Source organism: Thalassophryne amazonica, chromosome 8 (assembly GCF_902500255.1).
Source record: "Thalassophryne amazonica chromosome 8, fThaAma1.1, whole genome shotgun sequence".
Taxonomy (NCBI): domain Eukaryota; kingdom Metazoa; phylum Chordata; class Actinopteri; order Batrachoidiformes; family Batrachoididae; genus Thalassophryne; species Thalassophryne amazonica.
The window spans coordinates 10,688,235-10,715,561 of NC_047110.1; the positions used below are offsets into that span (position 1 = coordinate 10,688,235).

The 27,327-nt window shown below is 42.6% G+C and overlaps 1 protein-coding gene across 1 annotated transcript in view; it reads left to right on the forward strand.

Annotated features, from left to right (window-relative positions):
- asz1 (ankyrin repeat, SAM and basic leucine zipper domain containing 1) overlaps positions 1-27,327 on the forward strand; it is a 265,510-nt gene that overhangs the window by 176,898 nt on the left and 61,285 nt on the right. Inside the window, 2 exon segments of the mRNA XM_034175985.1 lie at positions 6,126-6,198; positions 16,319-16,375. Coding sequence (XP_034031876.1) covers positions 6,126-6,198; positions 16,319-16,375 — 130 coding nt within the window.

Below are 27,327 nucleotides of genomic sequence, written 5' to 3' on the forward strand. Positions count from 1 at the left end.
CAGTCAGCCTGCTTTCCCGGCTGCTCGGGATCTGCCAGGGGGTAACTAACGGCGGCTAAGCTACCTTGGTCCGCACCGACTACAGGGGCCTGGCTAGCTGTAGAATTTTCCACGGTGCGGAGCCGAGTCTCCAATTCGCCCAGCCTGGCCTCCAAAGCTACGAATAAGCTACACTTATTACAAGTACCGTTACTGCTAAAGGAGGCAGAGGAATAACTAAACATTTCACACCCAGAGCAGAAAAGTGCGGGAGAGACAGGAGAAGCCGCCATGCTAAATCGGCTAAGAGCTAGTAGCTATGCTAAGCTAGCGGATTTGTTATGTGTCGGACGCAGCTCGGAGAACCGACCAGCGTTTGAAGGACCCAGTATGAAATAAGCAGAGCACAGTACAAAGGCTAACTGAATTTAATACATAACAGTGATCATAATAATAATAAAAGGTGCGGTCTGGCGTGGTGCGCTCCCAGCAGCGCTAACGGTCCGGAGCCAGAAGCTGTTTCGGACCCAAGGACCCCGCCGACACCCCCCAGGTGGCCGCAACAAACCGAGTCTGTGAAAGAAGGAACCATTATGTGAGTCCACACTCTACACACAGAATACTTAAAGGTGTACAAACAGCAAACACTTCCTGGCTTGATTACTGATCAGCTTCCAACCTGCAGGCATGGAACATCCCGTTCACAAAACTCCACCGCAGTGGAAGCTGATACATGACTAACATACAGCTCAATACAATAAGGTGTGAGGGACACCACATTTACTGACTGTATAACTGTTAGTCACAAAATCCAACGTACCTCAGGAAGTGTGCTGACGAGCGTGAGACCTCACCCTCTCCTCTTTCACAGACCGTGCATCAAACCTGGACATTCTCAGCGTCCGCTGCTGATGAGATGGCTCCCAAGACGACGATCTCACCCGTCTGGTCACAAGGTCGAGTCTCTGGCAAATGCACACTGTGCACTTCAGTCTTAAATGCCAACATACTCCAATCCCTCCAGATGCACCTCAGCTGTGAGTCCTGACGAGTCGCAGGTGATCAGGGTGAAGTCCTAACAGCCTCAGCAACACAGCCACTCAGTCCCAAATGCATGCCACCTGGGAGGAAACACAAAAGGCAAACAAACCGGCAGCCAGGCCCCCCCCAGCCATACAACAGGATTCCTAAAAACACACAAAGTGAATAATGTGTAAATAATTTAGAGGTGATTCAGCAGAAGGAGTGCTTTAGTTAAGGCACGTAAAGATTACAGTGGGAAACAAATCGTAATCTAGATAACTAGATCAATCTAACTGCACAGATTAAACAGCTAACAGATACAGAAAAACACCGCTGTGCTCCGGAACAGGAAGTGATACAATACCGCAGTGAGAGCCAACCACCAGTAGAGGCCTTCCTTCTCACAAACCGACCACAGTCCGTGAAACTTGGCCCCCACCTGTCCACTACCATCACACTCAGCACCGGTTCCCCTCAAGGCTGTGTACTGAGCCCCCTCCTGTTCACCCTTTACACGCACGACTGATCTCTGACCCATCCCACAAACACCATCATAAGGTTTGCGAATGATACCACCGTGATTGGGCTCATCTCGGGGGGGGGGGGGGGTGATGAGACAACTACAGAGACGAGGAACAGCTGTCCTCAATTTTGGCCATGATTTTGTGGTGTTCAGCTAACACCACAAAAACAAAAGAATTAATCCTGGACTTCAGGAAGAACAGGGCCCAGGGGAAACAGCCCAGGGAATCACTGGCTTCTCTCTGCCCAGCCTGGAAGACATTGCCAGCTCTCGCTACCTCAGCAGAGCTGCCAGCATCAGCAAAGACACATCCCACCCCAGCAACCACCTGTTTGCCCTACCACCCTCCGGCCGACAGTATAGGTCAATCAAAACAAGACAAACGGACTCAGGGACAGCTTTCTCCCCAGAGCGATCACTGCTCTGAACAAAAACAAATCGCTCTAATCCACACCTTCAGGTTTCTTGTGCAATATCTGTAAACCATGTGCAATATTCCCATGCAATATGATTCCACATTTGTATATAATTCTCATTTTACATTACTTAGTCCACATTTCATTTTATTTTATTTTACCTTATGTTTATATTAGTTGTACATATACTCTGAATAATTTACCATTAAATTTTGCTATCTTTTATTTGGCTAAAAATTGCTCGCACCACGGAAAGCACCTTTTTGGAGTTGCACTCAAATCTCGTAATGCAAATTACAATTACAATAAAGGCGATTCTGATTCTTTTGAGCTTTGCGCTGGTAACAATCTGGATGGTCTTTTTCGTCTTTTGTCTGGAAGACACGACGTACATGATTTCCAAAAACAATTTGAAATGTGGACTCCTCAGACCACAGCACACTTTTCCACTTTGCGTCTGTTTATTTCAAATGAGCTCGGGCCCAGAGAAGGTGGCACCGTTTTAACTTGCACTTGTAGATGTAGCACCAAACTGTGTTAACTGACAATGGTTTTCTGAAGTGTTCCTGAGCCCATGCGGTAAGATCCTTTAAGATGAGATGAGATATACTTTATTGATCTCACAGTGGAGAAATTATGTTTTATACTCCAGTTACCTCAGACAGCAATTAGTCCACAATTATTACTTGTTTACCATAATAATGGCACACATCAGAATTAAGAACAGCACATACACATTTGACATTGTTACACAATGATGTCGGTTTTTAATGCAGTGCCGCCTGAGGGATCGAAGGTCACGGGCATTCAATGTTGGTTTTCAGCCTTGCCGCTTGCGTGTAGGAAGTTCTCCAGATTGTCTGAATCTTCTGATTATATTATGGACTGTAGATGATGGAATCCCTAAATTTCTTGCAGTTGAACATTGAGAAACATTTTTCTTAATCTGTTGGACTACTTTTTCATGCAGTTGTTCACAAAGTGGTGATCCTCGCCCCATCTTTGCTTGTGAACGGCTGAGCCTTTTGGGGATGCTCCTTTTATACCCAGTAATGACACTCACCTGTAGAAATTAATCCATTCACCTGTGGAATGTTCCAAATAGGAGTTCCTTGAGCATTGACCAACTTTCCTAGTCTTTTGTTGCCCCTGTCCCAGATTTTTTGAAATGTGTTGCATGCATCCATTTCAAAATGAGCAAATATTTGCACAAAACAAGAAAGTTTATCAGTTTGAACATTAAATATCTTGTCTTTGTGGTGTATTCAATTGAATATAGGTTCAAGAGGATTTGCAAATCATTGTATTTTGTTTTTATTTACATTTCAGACAATGCCCCAACTTCATTTGAATTTGGGTTGTATATGGATGTCTTTTTATGCTTTGTAAAGGACTTTGATTTGTAGAGTCTAACATTATGTTAATTGAGTGATTAGTGGGTTTTAGGGTGGGAGAGAGCCCCCTTTTTATTTTATTTCTTATTGTTATGTTTGTTCTGATGTTGTACAAAAATACAAAAGTTCAATAAACGTGTGAAAAAAGGGTGCTTCTGGTGGACTGTGAGGTACCTCAGGAGGGGGAAACGGTGAACCATCTAAGCTGTCTACAGTAAGGATGGGACTCTGTTGACCTCAACTGTGGATGTAATCCGGCGCTGGCAGGAACACATTGAGGAACTCCTGCATCAGAACGGGACGCCCTCTATAGTCGGGGCAGAGCTGGAAGATGATTAAGGATTTTTATCAGTTTCCCTGGTGGAAATCACTAAGGTAGTCAAAAAACTCTGCAGTGGCAATGCACCGGGGCTTGATGAGATCCATCCAGAAATGCTTAAGGCTCTGCGTGTGGAGGGACAGTCTTGGATGACACGTCTCTTCATCATTGCGTTGTGGTCTGGGACAGTGCCTAAGGAGTGGCAGACTGGGGTGGTGGTCCCCATATTTAAAAAAACGGGGACCAGAGAGTGTGTGCCAGTTTCAGGGGAATCACACTACTCAGCCTTCCTGGTAAAGTGTACTCCAGGGTGCTGGAAAGGAGGGTTCGGCCGACAGTCGAACCCCTGATTGAAGAGGATCAGTGCAGGTTCTGTCCTGGCCGTTGAACAACTGACCAGTTTTTCACTCTCACAAGGATCTTGGAGGGTGCTTGGGGTGCGTGGAGGTTGCCTGCCTGCTGCAGGAGTATAGAGTTAGGGGGTCCCTTCTCAAGGCCTTCCAGTCTCTGTACTCAAAAAACAAGAGCTGTGTTCGGGTGCTCAGCAGTAAGTTAGACTTGTTTCCGGTGGGGGTTGGCCTCTGTCATTGCTGCGCCTTGTCATTAATCCTGTGTTTGATATTCATGGACAGGATATCGAGGTGTAGTCGGGGGGAGGAGGGTTTCCAGTTTGGTGGGCTCAGGGTATCATCACTGCTTTTTGCAGATGATGTGGTCCTGTTGGCTTCATCAGTCTGTGAACTCCAACACTCAATGGATCAGTTCACAGCCGAGTGTGAAGCGGCTGGGATGAGGATCAGCACCTCTAAATCTGAGGCCATGATTCTCAGCAGGAAACCGATGGATTGCCTACGTTCGATGGAATACGGTCTTGCCCCAAGTGAAGGACTTCAAATACCTCGGGGTCTTGTTCACGAGTGAGGGGACAGTGGAGCTTGAGATTGGCTGGAGAATCGGTGTAGCAGGGGCAGTATTGCATTCGCTCTACCATACTGTTGTGAGAAAAAAGGTGCTGAGTCAAAAGGTGAAGCTCTTGATCTACTGGACTATGTTTGTTCCTGCCTCTCACCTATGGTCATGAGGGTTGGGTCATGACCGAAAGAACTAGATCACAGGTACAATCGGCTGAAATGGGTTTCCTTAGGAGGGTGTCTGGTGTCTCCCTTAGAGATAGGGTGAGAAGCTCGGTCATCCGTGGGGAGCTCGGAGTAGAGCCGCTGCTCCTGCGCTTTGAGAGGAGCCACCTGAGGTGGTTTGGGCATCTGGTAAGGATGCCCCCTGGTCACCTCCCTAGGGAGGTGTTCCAGACACATCCATCTGGGAGGAGACCCCGGGGAAGACCCAGGACTAGGTGGAGAGATTATATCTCCACACTGGCCTGGGAACAACTCGAGATCCCCCAGTCAGAGGTGGTCAGTGTGGCCCGGGAAAGGCAAGTCTGCGGTCCCCGCTAGAGCTGTTGTCCCCCAACCTGATCCTGGATAAGCGGTTGAAGATGAGATGAGAAAATGATGGATATATTGTACAGTCACTTTTACACAACTAAAATTCACAATTCAAGTTGTGCATATGTTTATTGTTCCTGCAGCTGCAATCAATTTAAGCTTTGGTGTTGGGGAAAGTGTAGTGACACGGACCCACAACAGGGGGTGCAAATGAACGGTCAATAGATGAGCCAGAAGGTAATTTAATGTTGTGAATGTGCACAACGACTATACAGACAATCTCAGAATATGATAGCAGTCAATACACAAAGGTGACGTGTGGGCAGGCTCGAGGATAGAAGACGTCTGTCCTGAGAAGAGCCGGAACCACACGATTTCCGCCGCCACCGAACCTGGTGAATACTGGAGCTGCCAAGTCCCGAATTCCCAGGTGATCACCGTCCCCGACTGTCGGATCTGGTACTGCTGGTAAGGAGCACAAACAGTGAGATGTGGGTGTGTGCACACCCAGTAACAAAAACAGTCAGAAGGTGGAAAGTCACCTCCACCTCTAATCACACACTCGTGCAGCTCCTGTTAAACCACCTATCTGGTTTGGGTGTGAAGCGAAGCCGTCGCTGTTCACACCAAACGCCAATCCAGCAGATAAGGCACACCACAGGAAAACAGCTGCAAAAGAGTTCAGACTATTATTCAGTATTAAGTCAGCAGAGAAATTGCCTTCACAGGTAGATGATATCTCGGCAATGAGGTGGAGATGACGTCCGGGTTTTATGGAGTAGTATGATGAAGCGTAGATGGGTGACAGCTGTCATGAGATAATGAGTGACAGCTGTCACCCCCGGCTGTGTCCGTGGCGGCAGCGCCCTCTCATGCCTGAAGCCCGCACTTCAGGCAGGGTGCCCTCTGGTGGTGGGCCAGCAGTACCTCCTCTTTTGGCGGCCCACACAACATTTGGTTTAGAATTTGGGTGACACTGAGTGAGAACCAATGTTTTTTTGTGATAAGAGTGTTCGCTCTCCACAGTGTAACCAAGCTTGAAGACCTTGAGCTTCTTTTGCATGGCCTTGATCTTGGGAACCTCAGTGATATCATGCATGTAAGTATGATAGGAATAAGATATCATTGTGTTTATTGTGTATTTGTAAGATTAGGTGTTTCTTTCTCTTCTGGAATTAAGCCGAGATGTACTGTTAGAGATGCTTTGATTCCATATATGCTAATGTTCACTAAAGGGGTGCACAGATATGTTCGGAAACTTTATTATTGACCAATAAATGCTTAAATAGTTAATTATTCTAATCTGTAGATATGAAAATTTATGTATATAATTTGTCCAATAAAGTGGGATGTTCAGACAAAAAGCAGCCTGAGAGTGCTGGTCGGAGAGTGGGACCTTGTACGACATCAGCATATTGCCGTCGTTTTCAAGACACATCCACAAACTCCATCTTGATTCACTGTGGAAACAGAAATGCATTGTGGGAGGTGTGATTTGTGTGGTGTTTTAGTGCTATTGGCCTCCAGAAAATTTTTGAAACTTTTGTGTCAGACAATGGGTGATGACATGAGTGAGGAGAATGACTTAAACAGCATTTCATGGCAGGGGTAATCATTTCAAATCAAATCAAATCAATTTAATTTATATAGCGCCAAATCACAACAAACAGTTGCCCCAAGGCGCTTTAGATTGTAAGGCAAAAGCCATACAATAATTACAGAAAAACCCCAATGGTCAAAACGACCCCCTATGAGCAAGCACTTGGCGACAGTGGGAAGGAAAAACTCCCTTTTAACAGGAAGAAACCTCCAGCAGAACCAGGCTCAGGGAGGGGCAGTCTTCTGCTGGGACTGGTTGGGGCTGAGGGAGAGAACCAGGAAAAAGACATGCTGTGGAGGGGAGCAGAGATCAATAACTAATGATTAAATGCAGAGTGGTGCATACAGAGCAAAAAGAGGTAAATAAAAAGAAACAGTGCATCATGGGAACCCCCAGCAGTCTAAGTCTATAGCAGCATAACTAAGGGATGGTTCAGGGTCACCTGATCCAACCCTAACTATAAGCTTTAGCAAAAAGGAAAGTTTTAAGCCTAATCTTAAAAGTAGAGAGGGTGTCTGTCTCCCTGATCTGAATTGGGAGCTGGTTCCACAGGAGAGGAGCCTGAAAGCTGAAGGCTCTGCCTCCCATTCTACTCTTACAAACCCTAGGAACTACAAGTAAGCCTGCAGTCTGAGAGCGAAGCGCTCTATTGGGGTGATATGGTACTACGAGGTCCCTAAGATAAGATGGGACCTGATTATTCAAAACCTTATAAGTAAGAAGAAGAATTTTAAATTCTATTCTAGAATTAACAGGAAGCCAATGAAGAGAGGCCAATATGGGTGAGATATGCTCTCTCCTTCTAGTCCCCGTTACTACTCTAGCTGCAGCATTTTGAATTAACTGAAGGCTTTTTAGGGAACTTTTAGGACAACCTGATAATAATGAATTACAATAGTCCAGCCTAGAGGAAATAAATGCATGAATTAGTTTTTCAGCATCACTCTGAGACAAGACCTTTCTAATTTTAAAGATATTGCGTAAATGCAAAAAAGCAGTCCTACATATTTGTTTAATATGCGCTTTGAATGACATATCCTGATCAAAAATGACTCCAAGATTTCTCACAGTATTACTAGAGGTCAGGGTAATGCCATCCAGAGTAAGGATCTGATTAGACGCCATGTTTCTAAGATTTGTGGGGCCAAGTACAATAACTTCAGTTTTATCTGAGTTTAAAAGCAGGAAATTAGAGGTCATCCATGTCTTTATGTCTGTAAGACAATCCTGCAGTTTAGCTAATTGGTGTGTGTCCTCTGGCTTCATGGATAGATAAAGCTGGGTATCATCTGCGTAACAATGAAAATTTAAGCAATACCGTCTAATAATACTGCCTAAGGGAAGCATGTATAAAGTGAATAAAATTGGTCCTAGCACAGAACCTTGTGGAACTCCATAATTAACTTTAGTCTGTGAAGAAGATTCCCCATTTACATGAACAAATTGTAATCTATTAGACAAATATGATTCAAACCACCGCAGCGCAGTGCCTTTAATACCTATGGCATGCTCTAATCTCTGTAATAAAATTTTATGATCAACAATATCAAAAGCAGCACTGAGGTCTAACAGAACAAGCACAGAGATGAGTCCACTGTCTCAGGCCATAAGAAGATCATTTGTAACCTTCACTAATGCTGTTTCTGTACTATGATGAATTCTAAAACCTGACTGAAACTCTTCAAATAGACCATTCCTCTGCAGATGATCAGTTAGCTGTTTTACAACTACCCTTTCAAGAATTTTTGAGAGAAAAAGAAGGTTGGAGATTGGCCTATAATTAGCTAAGATAGCTGGGTCAAGTGATGGCTTTTTTAGTAATGGTTTAATTACTGCCACCTTAAAAGCCTGTGGTACATAGCCAACTAACAAAGACAGATTGATCATATTTAAGATCGAAGCATTAAATAATGGTAGGGCTTCCTTGAGCAGCCTGGTAGGAATGGGGTCTAATAAACATGTTGATGGTTTGGATGAAGTAACTAATGAAAATAACTCAGACAGAACAATTGGAGAGAAAGAGTCTAACCAAATACCGGCATCACTGAAAGCAGCCAAAGATAACGATACGTCTTTGGGATGGTTATGAGTAATTTTTTCTCTAATAGTTAAAATTTTGTTAGCAAAGAAAGTCATGAAGTCATTACTAGTTAAAGTTAATGGAATACTCGGCTCAATAGAGCTCTGACTCTTTGTCAGCCTGGCTACAGTGCTGAAAAGAAACCTGGGGTTCTTATTTTCTTCAGTTAGTGATGAGTAGAAAGATGTCCTAGCTTTACGGAGGGCTTTTTTTATAGAGCAACAGACTCTTTTTCCAGGCTAAGTGAAGATCTTCTAAATTAGTGAGACGCCATTTCCTCTCCAACTTACGGGTTATCTGCTTTAAGCTACGAGTTTGTGAGTTATACCACAGAGTCAGGCACTTCTGATTTAAAGCTCTCTTTTTCAGAGGAGCTACAGCATCCAAAGTTGTCTTCAGTGAGGATGTAAAACTATTGACGAGATACTCTATCTCACTTACAGAGTTTAGGTAGCTACTGTGCACTGTGTTGGTATATGGCATTAGAGAACATAAAGAAGGAATCATATCCTTAAACCTAGTTACAGCGCTTTCTGAAAGACTTCTAGTGTAATGAAACTTATTCCCCACTGCTGGGTAGTCCATCAGAGTAAATGTAAATGTTATTAAGAAATGATCAGACAGAAGGGAGTTTTCAGGGAATACTGTTAAGTCTTCTATTTCCATACCATAAGTCAGAACAAGATCTAAGATATGATTAAAGTGGTGGGTGGACTCATTTACATTTTGAGCAAAGCCAATAGAGTCTAATAATAGATTAAATGCAGTGTGGAGGCTGTCATTCTCAGCATCTGTGTGGATGTTAAAATCGCCCACTATAATTATCTTATCTGAGCTAAGCACTAAGTCAGACAAAAGGTCTGAAAATTCACAGAGAAACTCACAGTAACGACCAGGTGGACGATAGATAATAACAAATAAAACTGGTTTTTGGGACTACCAATTTGGATGGACAAGACTAAGAGTCAAGCTTTCAAATGAATTAAAGCTCTGTCTGGGTTTTTGATTAATTAATAAGCTGGAATGGAAGATTGCTGCTAATCCTCCGCCTCGGCCCGTGCTACGAGCATTCTGACAGTTAGTGTGACTTGGGGGTGTTGACTCATTTAAACTAACATATTCATCCTGCTGTAACCAGGTTTCTGTAAGGCAGAATAAATCAATATGTTGATCAATTATTATATTATTTACCAACAGGGACTTAGAAGAGAGAGACCTAATGTTTAATAGACCACATTTAACTGTTTTAGTCTGTGGTGCAGTTGAAGGTGCTATATTATTTTTTCTTTTTGAATTTTTATGCTTAAATAGATTTTTGCTGGTTATTGGTGGTCTGGGAGCAGGCACCGTCTCTACGGGGATGGGGTAATGAGGGGATGGCAGGGGGAAAGAAGCTGCAGAGAGGTGTGTAAGACTACCACTCTGCTTCCTGGTCCCAACCCTGGATAGTCACGGTTTGGAGGATTTAAGAAAATTGGCCAGATTTCTAGAAATGAGAGCTGCTCCATCCAAAGTGGGATGGATGCCGTCTCTCCTAACAAGACCAGGTTTTCCCCAGAAGCTTTGCCAATTATCTATGAAGCCCACCTCATTTTTTGGACACCACTCAGACAGCCAGCAATTCAAGGAGAACATGCGGCTAAACATGTCACTCCCGGTCCGATTGGGGAGGGGTCCCAGAGAAAACTACAGAGTCCGACATTGTTTTTGCAAAGTTACACACCGATTCAATGTTAATTTTAGTGACCTCCGATTGGCGTAACCGGGTATCATTACTGCCAACGTGAATTACAATCTTACCAAATTTACGCTTAGCCTTAGCCAGCAGTTTCAAATTTCCTTCAATGTCGCCTGCTCTGGCCCCCGGAAGACAATTGACTATGGTTGCTGGTGTCGCTAACTTCACATTTCTCAAAACAGAGTCGCCAATAACCAGAGTTTGATCCTCGGCGGGTGTGTCGTCGAGTGGGGAAAAACGGTTAGAAATGTGAACGGGTTGGCGGTGTACACGGGGCTTCTGTTTAGAACTACGCTTCCTCCTCACAGTCACCCAGTCGGCCTGCTTTCCCGGCTGCTCGGGATCTGCCAGGGGGTAACTAACGGCGGCTAAGCTACCTTGGTCCGCACTGACTACAGGGGCCTGGCTAGCTGTAGAATTTTCCACGGTGCGGAGCCGAGTCTCCAGTTCGCCCAGCCTGGCCTCCAAAGCTATGAATAAGCTACACTTATTACAAGTACCGTTACTGCTAAAGGAGGCCGAGGAATAACTAAACATTTCACACCCAGAGCAGAAAAGTGCAGGAGAGACAGGAGAAGCCGCCATGCTAAACTGGCTAAGAGCTAGTAGCTGCGCTAAGCTAGCGGATTCCTAAAAACACGCAAAGTGAATAATGTGTAAATAATTTAGAGGTGATTCAGCAGAAGGAGTGCTTTAGTTAAGGCATGTGAAGATTACACTGTGAAACAAATCGTTATCTAGGTAACTAGATCAATCTAACTGCGCAGATTAAACAGCTAACAGATACAGAAAAACACCGCTGTGCTCCGGAACAGGAAGTGATACAATACCGCAGTGCAATCATTTGTGTCTTGAAAACGATTTCTTGTTTTAGAACTAGCATTTGTCACATCACGTGGATATATATATATTTATATATACACACACACACACACACACATGCAGTGGGACCAACAAGTATTTAGTCCGTCCCTGATTGTGCAAGTTCCCCTACTTATGGCCCAGTCACACGGCACACGAAGATTCCTGAACGAAGGGAAAAAGTAAAAAAAGTCACAATTCGTTGAGAAAAGGTGGACGAAAGAGCTTTACCACCGAACAGCCTGCGAAGCAAGCGCGCAAAAAGGACAAAAGAGGAACTTAAAAAAACCGAAGCTCACGATCTCAACGCTTTAAATGAAACGTGCCTGGAGCTACAGCTGGAGCAGTGTGTGTCTGCATCTCTGAGTTCCAGGACTCGGCGCTGGAACAGAGCTCATAGCACCTGAGTCCTGGAGAAACTGCAAACAGAAGCTGTGGAGATCTGTGTGCACATCAGTGGACCACCTGCTCTGGTTCCTCGTCCAGAACAAAAGAGGGATCATCTCCATCATTATCAGAATCCACACTGTCTGTCGACACGCTGCGCGCTCCGTCTTGCTCCAATTAAAAAAAGAAAAAAGTGCGCTGTGGTCACTGCTGTATCACTGTATTATGTTCTAAGCCATCGATATTGATTTATAACAGAAAACTGTCAATAGGGAGAATAAATATAAATATAAGTGTAAAGATGATTGAATATATCGGAGCAGTAAATTAATCAGTGCGTGTGAACGCGCGCATTGAGTCGTGCGGTTATTCCACCGGCTGATCACTGATCCACAACATGAATTCTGCCTTCCAGAACAGCTCTTTATGTAATCATTTTGATTCATCTACCTGTTGGCACATGTACAGAAGGACTGGATTGTCATTCCTACACTCATATTGTTATATTTAATAAAAAATAATAAGTGCACGCTGCTGCTGCTGCTTATGCTGCATTCAAGTACCGTCGGAAATTACACAACTTTTTTGTTATTTCAAATTTAGCAGTTGCTTGTGGCAAAATAATTAATTATATCCACACAAAAGATTAATTCTGGCCTATGTAAGGTGCCTGAGCCCATTGAAGCTGACCCCCCACACACAGATAAAAAAATCCAAGCAAGCAGGCTGAGTCTGCCCTGTAATTTCCAACGGTACGTGAATGCAGCAGCAGCCTGCGCACTCAGAAACCGGCTTCTGCACTGTGTGAAAACGTTCAGCTGCTCCAACGAAGTCAAATTAAACAATAACATTGCAAAAACTACACAAATGATTAAAAAAAACGTCAAGAACGACAGCAAAACGAAACACAGGCGAATTGAGGTTTTCGTTGCCCTTCGTTCAAATTTTTCAACAGTTTAAAAATCCTGAGGAAGTGCCAGCTGGAGGAACGAAGCTGCACGAAGGTTAAACGATGCCAACGAAAGTCAATGAAAGTCCAGATTTCTTGTTTCATCAGAGCTTCGTTGCCCTTTAAGTGCCGTGTGACTGGGCCATTAAAAAGATGAGAGAGGTCTGTAATTTTCATCATAGGTACACTTCAACTATGAGAAGACAAAATGACAAAAAAAAAAAAAAATCTGGAAATCACATTGTAGGATTTTTAAAGAATTTATTTGTAAATTGTGGTGGAAAATAAGTATTTGGTCATCCACAAACAAGCAAGATTTCTGGCTCTCACAGACCTTTAACTTCTTCTTTAAGAAGCTCTTCTGTCCTCCACCTGTTACCTGTATTAATGGCATCTGTTGGAACTCCTTATCTGTATAAAAGACACCTGTCCACAGCCTCAAACAGTCAGATTCCAAACTCAACCATGGCCAAGACCAGAGAGCTGTCGAAGGACACCAGGAGGAAAATTGTAGACCTGCACCAGGCTGGGAAGAGTGAATCTACGGTCGGGAAGCAGGTTGGTGTGAATAAATCAACTGTGGGAAATGGAAGACATACAAGACCATTGATAATCTCCCTCAATCTGGGGCTCCACGCAAGCTCTCATCCCGTGGGGTAAAAATGATCATGAGAACGGTGAGCAAAAATCCCAGAACTACATGAAGGGACCTGATGAATGACCTGCAGAGAGCTGGGACCAAAGTAACAAAGGCTACACACTACACAGAGATGGACTCAAATCCTGCAGTGCCAGACGTGTTCCCCTGCTTAAGCCAGTCCCATGTCCCAGCCCGTCTGAAGTTTGCCAGAGAGCATATGGATGATCCAGAAGAGGATTGGGAGAATATCATGTGGTCAGATGAAACCAAAGTAGAAGTTTTTAATAAAAACTCAAGTTGTCAGAAGAAGAAGTTGCATCCCAAGAACACCATATCTACTGTGAAGCATGGGGGTGGAAACATCATGCTTTGGGGCTGTTTTTCTGCAAAGGGGACAGGACGACTGATCCGTGTTAAGGGAAGAATGAACGGGGCCGTGTATCATGAGATTTTAAGACAAAACCTCCGTCCTTCAGTGAGAGCATTGAAGATGCAACGTGGCTGGGTCTTCCAGCATGACAATGATCCCAAACACACCGCTCCCTAAAAAGAATTTCAAGGTCCTGGAGTGGTCAAGCCAGTCTCCAGACCTTAACCCCATAGAAAATTTGTTGAGGGAGTTGAAAGTCCGTGTTGCCCAGCGACAGCCCCAAAACATCACTGCTCTAGAGGAGATCTGCATGGAGGAATGGGCCAAAATACCAGCTACAAACCTGGTGAAGACTTACAGGAAGTGTTTGACCTCTGTCATTGCCAACAAAGATTATGTTACAAAGTATCGAGCTGAACTTTTGTTATTGACCAAATACTTATTTTCCACCACAATTTACAAATAAATTCTTTAAAAATCCTACAATGTGATTTCCAGATTTTTTTTTTTTTTGTCATTTTGTCTCTCATAGTTGAAGTGTACCTATGATGAAAATTACAGACCTCTCTCATCTTTCTAAGTAGGAGAACTTGCGCAATCAGGGACTGTCTAAATACTTGTTGGCCCCACTGTGTGTGTATATATATATATATATATATATATATATATATATATATATATATATATATATATATACGAGGTCTATTAGAAAAGTATCCGACCTTTTAATTTTTTTCAAAAACTATATGGATTTGAATCACGTGCGATTACATCAGCCAAACTTGAACCCTCGTGCGCATGCGTGAGTTTTTTCACGCCTGTCGGTTGCGTCATTCGCCTGTGGGCAGGCTTTGAGTGAGGAGTGGTCCACCCCTCTCGTCGGATTTCTTTTGTCTGGGAACTTCCTGAGAGACTGGAGCTTTGCTTGATCAAAATTTTTTCAGAACCTGGGAGGCACATCGAAGTGGACACCATTCGAGAAATTCAGCTGGTTTTCGGTGAAAATTTTAACGGCTGATGAGAGATTATGGAGTGTTACTGTCGCTTTAAGGACTTCCCACGGAGCGGGACGTCGCGCAGCGCTCCCAGGCGCCGTCGTCAGCCTGTTTAGAGCTGAAAACCTCCAAAGTTGTGCCGCCACAGGAAAAACACCTCCGTTGGAAGCCTTAAGGACAAGTTGGAACATGTCCAGCTGTTAAACAACTTCTCAGATATTCAACTGAAAGCCATCAAAAGCCGCCTGGTTTTTACAAATGGTTATCAACACGGAGGTGTTTTTCCTGTGGCGGCGCGCCGCGCCGGCTGCCTGCCAACGCGCCAATCCGTCCGCACGTCTTTCATTACAAAATCTCCTTTAGCAGTGGAATGTCCAGATAAACTACTGATCCCGACCTCTTCTGAAAGTTCTCTGTTCTCTCACGACATCCTGGGTCATCAGAGGCTTAAATTTGGAGGTTTTCAGCTCGAAACAAGCTGCATATAGTTTTTGAAAAAAATAAAAAGTAGGATACCTTTCTAGTAGACCTCGTATATCCTTCTTCAGCAAGCTGAAGAACGAGTCCTACTTATCTTTGTTGGTAGGTGGGACCCCAGAGGCAGCTGACAGGTACCGGCAGGCCAAGCGTGCCGCAGCCCGTGCGGTCGCAGAGGCAAAAACTCGGGTCTGGGAGTTTCGTGGAGGCCATGGAGAAGGACTATCGGTCGGCCTCGAAGAAATTCTGCCAAACTGTCCGACGTCTCAGGAGGCGGAAGCAGCTCTCCACCAGCACTGTTTACGGTGTGGGTGGGAAGCTGTTGACCCTGACTCGGGATATTGTCGGGCGGTGGAAGAAGTACTTCTAGCATCTCCTCAGTCCCATCGTCACGTCTTCCGAAGAGGAAGCAGAAACTGGGGACTCAGAGGCGGACTCATCCATTACCCAGGCCAAAGTCACCAAGGTGGTTAAAAAGCTCCTCGTTGGCAAGGCTCCTGGGGTGGATGAAATCCGTCCTGAGTACCTTAAGTCTCTGGATGTTGTGGGACTGTCTTGGCTGACATGCCTCTGCAACATCGCGTGGCGATCGGGGACAGTGCCTCTGGATTGGCAGACTGGGGTGGTGGTCCCTCTGTTTAAGAAGGGGGACCGGAGGGTGTGTTCCAACTATAGGGGGATCACACTCCTCAGCCTCCCCGGTAAGGTCTATTCCAGAGTACTGGAATACTCCCATCATCACCGTGTTTGTCTGTTATATGATATATTTAACTTGAAATTGCTTATCCAAACAACCAATAATTTATAAAGGAAAATCATGCAAATCATTGGGGGTGCCCAAACTTTCACATACAACTGTATATTCCCCAGATGGCTTGGTAGCACCTTTGGATCTCCTGGGAAAAGTTACAGGACTTGGCCAAGGATAGGAAAGTGTGGGATGAGCTGCCTGCTCTGCTGTCACTGCGATCTGGATAAGTGGCTGAAAATGAAAGAATGAATAAATGTTCCATCTTAAGTCAAAGCAGCAGCATTAAGATCCACTGGTTTTGTTTTGGAGTCTGTAACTGCAGTTGAAGTTTTCAATTTGCAGCCTCTGACATATGCTTTCTTTCCCCCCAGGAACACAACATTACCTGGACCTGTCTGTTGACGATGGATAAAACTGACCTGGAGAAGGTAGATGATGAGTGCATCTCAGTTTATCAATGTTATTGGTCTCTGCCACCATCTGGAGCAGTGGTTCTTTAAGGATAAACAACAAGAAGCAGTGCATTTTATGGTTTGAATGCATGACGCAGAGTTTAAAACACCACAACGCGAAGCATTCAAACCGTATAATGCACGGCTTCAAGTCGTTTAATCCGCTTATACCATGGTCCCACACAGTGAGCTAACACACAAATTTTATTTGTTAACTTTTTTCATTGTTCTTTTCTTCTTTTCCGTCTTCAATCTTGTCCAGTTCGTCCGATGTTAAATCTTTATGCCAGTGCTTTTGCTGTTCTTCTCGTTTGCTCTCCTCCTCTTCCCATTCCTCAAACATTTTATTTTGGCCAAAAATAATAAAGTTCACTTGGAAATCCATGTTTTATCACGTTTCTGTCACTCACCTATCAAAACATAGCTGATCTGCGCCAACTGATTTGTGCGTTGTTATGGTGACGACCAGAGCTGAGTGATATTACAGTGACTTAACTCACCGAACTACGTGTGCGTATGCATGAAAATAATGCACGCCACTTAGACATGGAATTCTCACTGATCATGGTATAACTGGGGGTATGGAGACCTTCCTGGGGTGTAATGTGATTTGCCACAAAATTAGATTTAAATTGACGTTGGAATTGTGGGAACAGTAAAGAAAAAAAGACCACTTTTGTCCAAGTCATGTTAAAATTTACAAAAAGAAAATTTGCAAAAAGATACTTAATCAAACCGACCCACCCACTTTTTTCAACTCTGTTATTCAAGTTATTAAAAAGTTACATGTGCAGTCACATTATATATGTTTTATTTCTGACATTTTTAAGTATATCTAGGCTTCTTGTAGTGTCACATCATTCATTATGTTTATCAGATCAGCTTTTACTAAAAGGTACTGTTGCTTCACAGCAAGAGGGTCCTGGGGTTTTTGGTGCTTGCATGTATACCCCCTGTGCTTACATGGATTTCCTCCGGGTGATCTGACTTCCTCCCACTTCCACAGACATGCAGGTTAGGTGAACTGGAGTCTCCCCTTCAGTGAGTGACCTCCGATGTGCACTGGACAGGTTTGCACCTGAGTGTGAGGCCATCACCAAATCTGAGACCATTGTCTGAGTCAGGGCACATTTATTTCCCCAAGTGGGGGGAGTTCAAGTATTTCAGGGTCTTGTTCACAAATGGAAGTAAGATGAAACATGAGCTTGACAGACAGATTGGGGCTGCATCAGAGGTCCTGCAGAGATAGTACGCTCTACTGGTGGTTGGCTCTCACTGTGGTATTGGATCACTTCCTGTTCCGGAGCACAGCGGTGTTTTGCTGTATCTGTTAGCTGTTTAATCTGCGTAGTTAGATTGATCTAGATAACTAGATAACGATTTGTTTCACAGTGTAATCTTCACGTGCCTTAACTAAAGCACTCCCTCTGCTGAATCACCTCTAAATTATTTACACATTATTCACTTTGTGTGTTTTTAGGAATCCGCTAGCTTAACGCAGCTACTAGCTCTTAGCCGGTTTAGTATGGCAGCTTCTCCTGTCTCTCCCGCACTTTTCTGCTCTGGGTGTGAAATGTTTAGTTATTTAGTTATATGTAATAAGTGTAGCTTATTCGTAGCTTTGGAGGCCAGGCTACGCGAATTGGAGACTCGACTCCGCACCTTGGAAAATCCTACAGCTAGCCAGGCCCCTGTAGTCAGTGCGGACCAAGGTAGCTTAGTCGCCGTTAGCTGCCCCCCAGCGGATCCCGAGCAGCCGGGAAAGCAGGCCGGCTGGGTGATTGTGAGGAGGAAGCGTAGTCCTAAACACAAGCCCCCTGTACACCACCAACCCGTTCACATCTCTAACCGTTTTTCCCCACTTGGCGACACACCCGCCGAGGATCAAACTCTGGTTATTGGCGACTCTGTTTTGAGAAATGTGAAGTTAGCGACACCAGCAACCATAGTCAATTGTCTTCCGGGGGCCAGAGCAGGCGACATTGAAGGAAATTTGAAACTGCTGGCAAGGCTAAGTGTAAATTCGGTAAGATTGTAATTCACGTCGGCAGTAATGACACCCAGTTACGCCAATCGGAGGTCACTAAAATTAACATTGAATCGGTGTGTAACTTTGCATAAACAATGTCGGACTCTGTAGTTTTCTCTTGGCCCCTCCCCAGTCGGACCGGGAGTGACATGTTTAGCCGCATGTTCTCCTTGAATTGCTGGCTGTCTGAGTGGTGTCCAAAAAATGAGGTGGGCTTCATAGATAATTGGCAAAGCTTCTGAGGAAAACCTGGTCTTGTTAGGAGAGACGGCATCCATCCCACTTTGGATGGAGCAGCTCTCATTTCTAGAAATCTGGCCAGTTTTATTAAACCCTCCAAACTGTGACTACCCAGGGTTGGGACCAGGAAGCAGAGTTGTAGTCTTATACACCTCTCTGCAGCTTCTCTCCCCCTGCCATCCCCCCAATACCCCATCCCCGTAGAGACAGTGCCTGCTCCCAGACCACCAACAACCAGTAAAAATCTATTTAAGCATAAAAATTCAAAAAGAAAAAATAATATAGCACCTTCAACTGCACCACAGACTAAAACAGTTAAATGTGGTCTATTAAACATTAGGTCTCTCTCTTCTAAGTCCCTGTTAGTAAATGATATAATAATTGATCAACATATTGATTTATTCTGCCTTACAGAAACCTGGTTACAGCAGGATAAATATGTTAGTTTAAATGAGTCAACACCCCGCGAGTCACACTAACTGTCAGAATGCTTGTAGCACGGGCCGAGGGGGAGGATTAGCAGCAATCTTCCACTCCAGCTTATTAATTAATCAAAAACCCAGACAGAGCTTTAATTCATTTGAAAGCTTGACTCTTAGTCTTGTCCATCCAAATTGTAAGTCCCAATAACCAGTTTTATTTGTTGTTATCTATTGTCCACCTTGTTGTTACTGTGGGTTTCTCTGTGAATTTTCAGACCTTTTGTCTGACTTAGTGCTTAGCTCAGATAAGATAATTATAGTGGGCGATTTTAGCATCCATATAGATGCTGAGAATGACAGCCTCAACACTGCATTCAATCTATTATTAGACTCAATTGGCTTTGCTCAAACTGTAAATGAGTCCACCCACCACCTTAATTATACTTTAGATCTTGTTTTGACTTATGGTATGGAAATTGAAGACTTAACCCCCTTCTGTCTGATCATTTCTTAATAACATTTACATTTACTTTAATGGACTACCCAGCAGTGGGGAATAAGCTTCATTACAGTAGAAGTCTTTCGGAAAGCTCTGTAAGTAGGTTTAAGGATATGATTCCTTCTTTGTTATGTTCTCCAATGCCATATACCAACACAGTGCAGAGTAGCTACCTAAACTCTGTGAGTGAGATCGATTATCTCATCAATAGTTTTACATCCTCATTGAGCACAACTTTGGATGCTGTAGCTCCTCTGAAAAAGAGAGCCTTAAATCAGAAGTGCCTGACTGTGGTATAACTCACAAACTCGCAGCTTAAAGCAGATAACCCGTAAGTTGGAGAGGAAAAGGCGTCTCACTAATTTAGAAGATCTTCACTTAGCCTGGAAAAAGAGTCTGTTGCTCTATAAAAAAAGCCCTCCGTAAAGCTAGGACATCTTACTACTCATCACTAATTGAAGAAAATAAGAACAACCCCAGGTTTCTTTTCAGCACTGTAGCCAGGCTGACAAAGAGTCAGAGCTCTATTGAGCCGAGTATTCCTTTAACTTTAACTAGTAATGACTTCATGACTTTCTTTGCAAATAAAATTTGAACTATTAGAGAAAAAATTATTCATAACCATCCGAAAGACATATCTTTATGTTCGGCTGCTTTCAGTAATGCTGGTATTTGGTTAGACTCTTTCTCTCTGATTGTTCTGTCTGAGTTATTTTCATTAGTCACTTCCTCAAACCATCAACATGTCTATTAGACCCCATTCCTACCAGGCTGCTCAAGGAAGCCCTACCATTAATTAATGCTTCGATCTTAAATATGATCAATCTGTCTTTATTAGATGGCTATGTACCACAGGCTTTTAAGGTGGCAGTAATTAAACCATTACTTAAAAAGCCATCACTTGATCCAACTATCTTAGCTAATTATAAGCCAATCTCCAACCTTTCTTTTCTCTCAAAAATTCTTGAAAGGGTAGTTGTAAAACAGCTAACTGATCATCTGCAGAGGAATGGTCTATTTGAAGAGTTTCAGTCAGGTTTCAGAATTCATCATAGTACAGAAACAGCATTAGTGAAGGTTACAAATGATCTTCTTATGGCCTCAGACAGTGTCCTGTTAGACCTCAGTGCTGCTTTTGATACTGTTGACCATAAAATTTTATTACAGAGATTAGAGCATGCCATAGGTATTAAAGGCACTGCGCTGCGGTGGTTTGAATCATATTTATCTAATAGATTACAATTTGTTCATGTAAATGAGGAGTCTTCTTCACGGACTAAGGTTAATTATGGAGTTCCACAAGGTTCTGTGCTAGGACCAATTTTATTCACTTTATACATGCTTCCCTTAGGCAGTATTATTAGAAAGCATTGCTTAATTTTCATTGTTACGCAGATGATACCCAGCTTTATCTATCCATGAAGCCAGAGGACACACACCAATTAGTTAAACTGCAGGAATGTCTTACAGACATAAAGACATGGATGACCTCTAATTTCCTGCTTTTAAATTCAGATAAAACTGAAGTTATTGTACTTGGCCCCACAAATCTTAGAAACATGGTGTCTAACCAGATCCTTACTCTGGATGGCATTACCCTGACCTCTAGTAATACTGTGAGAAATCTTGGAGTCATTTGTGATCAGGATATGTCCTTCAATGCGCATATTAAGCAAATATGTAGGACTGCTTTTGCGCAATATCTAAAATTAGAAAGGTCTTGTCTCAGAGTGATGCTGAAAAACTAATTCATGCATTTATTTCCTCTAGGCTGGACTATTGTAATTCGTTATTATCAGGTTGTCCTAAAAGTTTTTTCCCAGCTCTGTGGTCATAATTGACTGATAAACCATTTAAAAAGTTTGTTTTACTATCCTTGACATCAGAAAAAAGTGATGAGGAAGTATAAAATTTTTATTATTTTTTTTTTTCGTACGATAAGGTACATGCATTTCAAATCTGAAAAATGACACGAGGTACTGAAAATATCAGTTATTTTTAAAAATAAATATTGTTTAGTAGCGTAACATATTATTAAATATTAAAACCATTCACACAAGGAGTAAATGATATAGTCTTACCTGTCCATTTCAGTGAGATCATCTGAAAACTTATCCACCTTTACAAAATGAAATCTGAAAATAATTTAGTATTAGGACTTAGTATTAAGTTAGGAAAATAATTTTCCTTCTGTCTTGGCTGAAGAAAAGTCCATTTGTCACATGGGAGTTTGGTGCCAGGTTATAGCGCCGGTTGTAATCCATTACTGCACCACAGACTAAAACAGTTAAATGTGGTGTATTAAACATTAGGTCTCTCTCTTCTAAGTCCCTGTTGGTAAATGATATAATAATTGATCAACGTATTGATTTATTCTGCCTAACAGAAATCTGGTTACAGCAGGATGAATATGTTAGTTTAAATGCGTCAACACCCCCGAGTCACACTAACTGTTAGAATGCTCGTAGCACGGGCCGTGGCGGAGGATTAGCAGCAATCTTCCATTCCAGCTTATTAATTAATCAAAAACCTAGACAGAGCTTTAATTCATTTGAAAGCTTGTCTCTTAGTCTTGTCCATCCAAATTGGAAGTCCCAAAAACCAGTTTTATTTGTTATTATCCATCATCCACCTGGTCGTTACTGTGAGTTTCTCTGAATTTTCAGACCTTTTGTCTGACTTAGTGCTTAGCTCAGATAAGATAATTATAGTGGGCGATTTTAACATCCACACAGATGCTGAGAATGACAGCCTCAACACTGCATTTAATCTATTATTAGACTCTATTGGCTTTGCTCAAAAAGTAAATGAGTCCACCCACCACTTTAATCATATCTTAGATCTTGTTCTGACTTATGGTATGGAAATAGAAGACTTAACAGTATTCCCTGAAAACTCCCTTCTGTCTGATCATTTTTTAATAACATTTACATTTACCCTGATGGACTACCCTGCAGTGGGGAATAAGTTTCATTACACTAGAAGTCTTTCAGAAAGCGCTGTAACTAGGTTTAAGGATATGATTCCTTCTTTATGTTCTCTAATGCCATATACCAACACAGTGCAGAGTAGCTACCTAAACTCTGTAAGTGAGATAGAGTATCTCGTCAGTAGTTTTACATCCTCATTGAAGACAACTTTGGATGCTGTAGGTCCTCTGAAAAAGAGAGCTTTAAATCAGACGTGCCTGACTCCGTGGTATAACTCACAAACTCGTAGCTTAAAGCAGATAACCCGTAAGTTGGAGAGGAAATGGCGTCTCACTAATTTAGAAGATCTTCACTTAGCCTGGAAAAAGAGTCTGTTGCTCTATAAAAAAGCCCTCCGTAAAGCTAGGACATCTTTCTACTCATCACTAATTGAAGAAAATAAGAACAACCCCAGGTTTCTTTTCAGCACTGTAGCCAGGCTGACAAAGAGTCAGAGCTCTATTGAGCCGAGTATTCCTTTAACTTTAACTAGTAATGACTTGATGACTTTCTTTGCTAACAAAATTTTGACTATTAGAGAAAAAATTACTCATAACCATCCCAAAGATGTATCGTTATCTTTGGCTGCTTTCAGTGATGCCGGTATTTGGTTAGACTCTTTCTCTCCGATTGTTCTGTCTGAGTTATTTTCATTAGTTACTTCATCCAAACCATCAACATGTTTATTAGACCCCATTCCTGCCAGGCTGCTCAAGGAAGTCCTACCATTATTTAATGCTTCAATCTTAAATATGATCAATCTATCTTTGTTAGTTGGCTATGTACCACAGGCTTTTAAGGTGGCAGTAATTAAACCATTACTTAAAAAGCCATCACTTGACCCAGCTATCTTAGCTAATTATAGGCCAATCTCCAACCTTCCTTTTCTCTCAAAGATTCTTGAGAGGGTAGTTGTAAAACAGCTAACTGATCACCTGCAGAGGAATGGTCTATTTGAAGAGTTTCAGTCAGGTTTTAGAATTCATCATAGTACAGAAACAGCATTAGTGAAGGTTACAAATGATCTTCTTATGGCTTCGGACAGTGGACTTATCTCTGTGCTTGTTCTGTTGGACCTCAGTGCTGCTTTTGATACTGTTGACCATAAAATTTTATTACAGAGATTAGAGCATGTCATAGGTATTAAAGGCACTGCGCTGCGGTGGTTTGAATCATATTTGTCTAATAGATTACAGTTTGTTCATGTAAATGGGGAATCTTCTTCACAGACTAAAGTTAATTATGGAGTTCCACAAGGTTCTGTGCTAGGACCAATTTTATTCACTTTATACATGCTTCCCTTAGGCAGTATTATTAGACGGTATTGCTTAAATTTTCATTGTTACGCAGATGATACCCAGCTTTATCTATCCATGAAGCCAGAGGATACACACCAATTAGCTAAACTGCAGGATTGTCTTACAGACATAAAGACATGGATGACCTCTAATTTCCTTCTTTTAAACTCAGATAAAACTGAAGTTATTGTACTTGGCCCCACAAATCTTAGAAGCATGGTGTCTAACCAGATCTTTACTCTGGATGGCATTTCCCTGACCTCTAGTAATACTGTGAGAAATCTTGGTGTCATTTTTGATCAGGATATGTCATTCAAAGCGCATATTAAACAAATATGTAGGACTGCCTTTTTGCATTTACGCAATATCTCTAAAATCAGAAAGGTCTTGTCTCAGAGTGATGCTGAAAAACTAATTCATGCATTTATTTCCTCTAGGCTGGACTATTGTAATTCATTATTATCAGGTTGTCCTAAAAGTTCCCTAAAAAGCCTTCAGTTGGTTCAGAATGCTGCAGCTAGAGTACTGACGGGGACTAGCAGGAGAGAGCATATCTCACCCGTGTTGGCCTCTCTTCATTGGCTTCCTGTTAATTCTAGAATAGAATTTAAAATTCTTCTTCTTACTTATAAGGTTTTGAATAATCAGGTCCCATCTTATCTTAGGGACCTCGTAGTACCATATTACCCCATTAGAGCGCTTCGCTCTCAGACTGCAGGCTTACTTGTAGTTCCTAGGGTTTGTAAGAGTAGAATGGGAGGCAGAGCCTTCAGCTTTCAGGCTCCTCTCCTGTGGAACCAGCTCCCAATTCAGATCAGGGAGACAGATACCCTCTCTACTTTTAAGATTAGGCTTAAAACTTTCCTTTTCGCTAAGGCTTATAGTTAGGGCTGGATCAGGTGACCCTGGACCATCCCTTGGTTATGCTGCTTTAGACGTAGACTGTGGGGGGGTTCCCATGATGCACTGTTTCTTTCTCTTTTTGCTCCGTATGCATCACTCTGCATTTAATCATTAGTGATCGATCTCTGCCCCCCTCCACAGCATGTCTTTTTCCTGGTTCTTTCCCTCAGCCCCAACCAGTCTCAGCAGAAGACTGCCCCTCCCTGAGCCTGGTTCTGCTGGAGGTTTCTTCCTGTTAAAAGGGAGTTTTTCCTTCCCACTGTAGCCAAGTGCTTGCTCATAGGGGGTCGTTTTGACCGTTGGGGTTTTTCATAATTATTGTATGGCCTTGCCTTACAATATAGAGCACCTTGGGGCAACTGTTTGTTGTGATTTGGCGCTATATAAAAAAAAAAGTTGATTGATTGATTGATTATTGCAGCTGATGGATCGAATCTTTGCTGTCAGCGAGCCACGTCATGCTGCAAGTTAAGACTCCAATTACCTCATCTGCTCATAACGTCTCACACGATGAAATTATACCATGATCCACAAAAAATAAAATTAGATAATCTGAAAATACGCCTCCATATTGAGTGGAGAAGCCGTAGACAAAGTGTGTGCGTGCTTGTCAATATAAGTGGTTCCACCTGCCAATCAAAAGGATTCTGTCAGCGAGAATTAACCGTTCCCACACCGAAAACACAGTGCAGCTCTGACCCAAACCACTTGGTGGAAACGGGGCTGTCAGTAGCCTGTAAAAATCCATAAATTAATGGGGCTATTAAGATAATGGTTCCCGTGCTGATGCCACTTCCTCTTTCTTCTCCAGTGTCGGGAGTCACCTGGAAGTTCCTGGTTTTTAGTGGCGCACAGTTCAAAATCCGAATATTTATCTCTTCAGTAACTGCGTACCAGGAAAGGATAAATTAAACTGTTAATTTTAGTCTTAAATACTCAATAAATAAATAAATAAATAAATAAAAATTACATATCGTGTCACCTTCAAAATACATAACATACAAAAGCTTTTCAACCTGCCATCCCTGGTTCTCAAGACCAGGCATCTAAGTGGCTCTACCCTTTTTTTTTTTTTTTTAGATATTTAGATATACCTTAGTATACACAAGTAGAGTTCTACCTTAGATTTGGAATATATAATAGGAGATATACCTTACTGAATTTTCATGGATGACGCAAGAAAGTAAACACACTTATTTCCATTGTGGTCCATTTAAAAATCAAATGACAAAATAGAAGTAACAATAAAATACTGATAATAATAATATTAATAATCGTGTGTATACGATAATAGCAACCTAAACAATTTATAAATACATTAAGACAGAAAATTAATATTAAAAAAATTATGTAATTAACAGGAAAAACTTCCACGTTCACTAACTCCTCGTGGACCGATCGCCAGTGAGAGTTCATGTCCACGTCCACTCCTCATGGACGGATTGCCAGTGAGAGGACATGTCCACTGTCCATTCCTCACTGACAGATCGCGCACGCATGCCCACCATCCTTAGCGCCGCCTTCATCTCCTCAAGTCTTATGACGATTTTGGCACGTTAAATAAAGTCCATTAACTCCTGCTCACAGACTAATTATCAGCAAGAGGACATGTCCACATCCACTCCTCATGGACGGATCGCGCGCAATTGCCGGTTGCAGCTCTGTAGTGCTTTCTCCTTCTTAAGTGCTCTCACAAATGTGGCACGTTAAATAAAGTTCATTAACTCCTGGAAATAATGTATTCTGACTTTTTCCAGTGTATCAAATCTGTCTTGGATTTGGGGAGGTGATGATCTAGTCGTTAAGCATTGGGCTTTAGACAAGAAGATCCTCGGTTCAAACCCCAGCCTGACTGGAAAATCACTAAGGGCCCTTGGGCAAGATCCTTAATCCCTGATTTGCTCCCAGTGTGTAGTGAGGGCCTTGCATGGTGGCACGCTGACATTGGTGTGTGAGTGTATGGGAGGCATAATTGTAAAGCACTTTGAGCATCTGATGCAGATGGAAAAGAGCAAATGCAGTCCATTTCTCATCTGCCTGTCCAGGCAGTCTGTTAACACAGAGTCATGAGGCCAATCTTTTCCCTCCTGTGCGCAACTCTACAAAGCCTGGTGTGAAAGGGGCTTAACTTTCTAAAAACATTCTGGACTCACAGGCCATTCCAACTCATTGTGGAAACTTTGCATAATTTATTACCACCCTTGAAAAATGTCAACTACCTATTTTAGAAACACAACCAATCTCGAGCCCGTGGATCCCCCTCGGGCAACGCGCTAGTACCTGACATAATTTGATAAATCAAATTAAATAATTAAATTGTATTGGCCTTAGTGTGTATTACTAGAAAATGAGCTGACTATTCTAAATAAATAAAGAATTATGAAAATATTGATGTATTAAAGGATTATTAACTGACTGCGAGGTCTGTACGGGAAAATATCAAACCAAGGTGTTGACAGGACAGACCAAGCGTTGGCGGGTTCTGTGCAAAAAACACAAAGCTCTGATATTCTCATACAGGCCGAGCAAACCAGGTTAATAATTCACCTATGTCTATAATATATATAA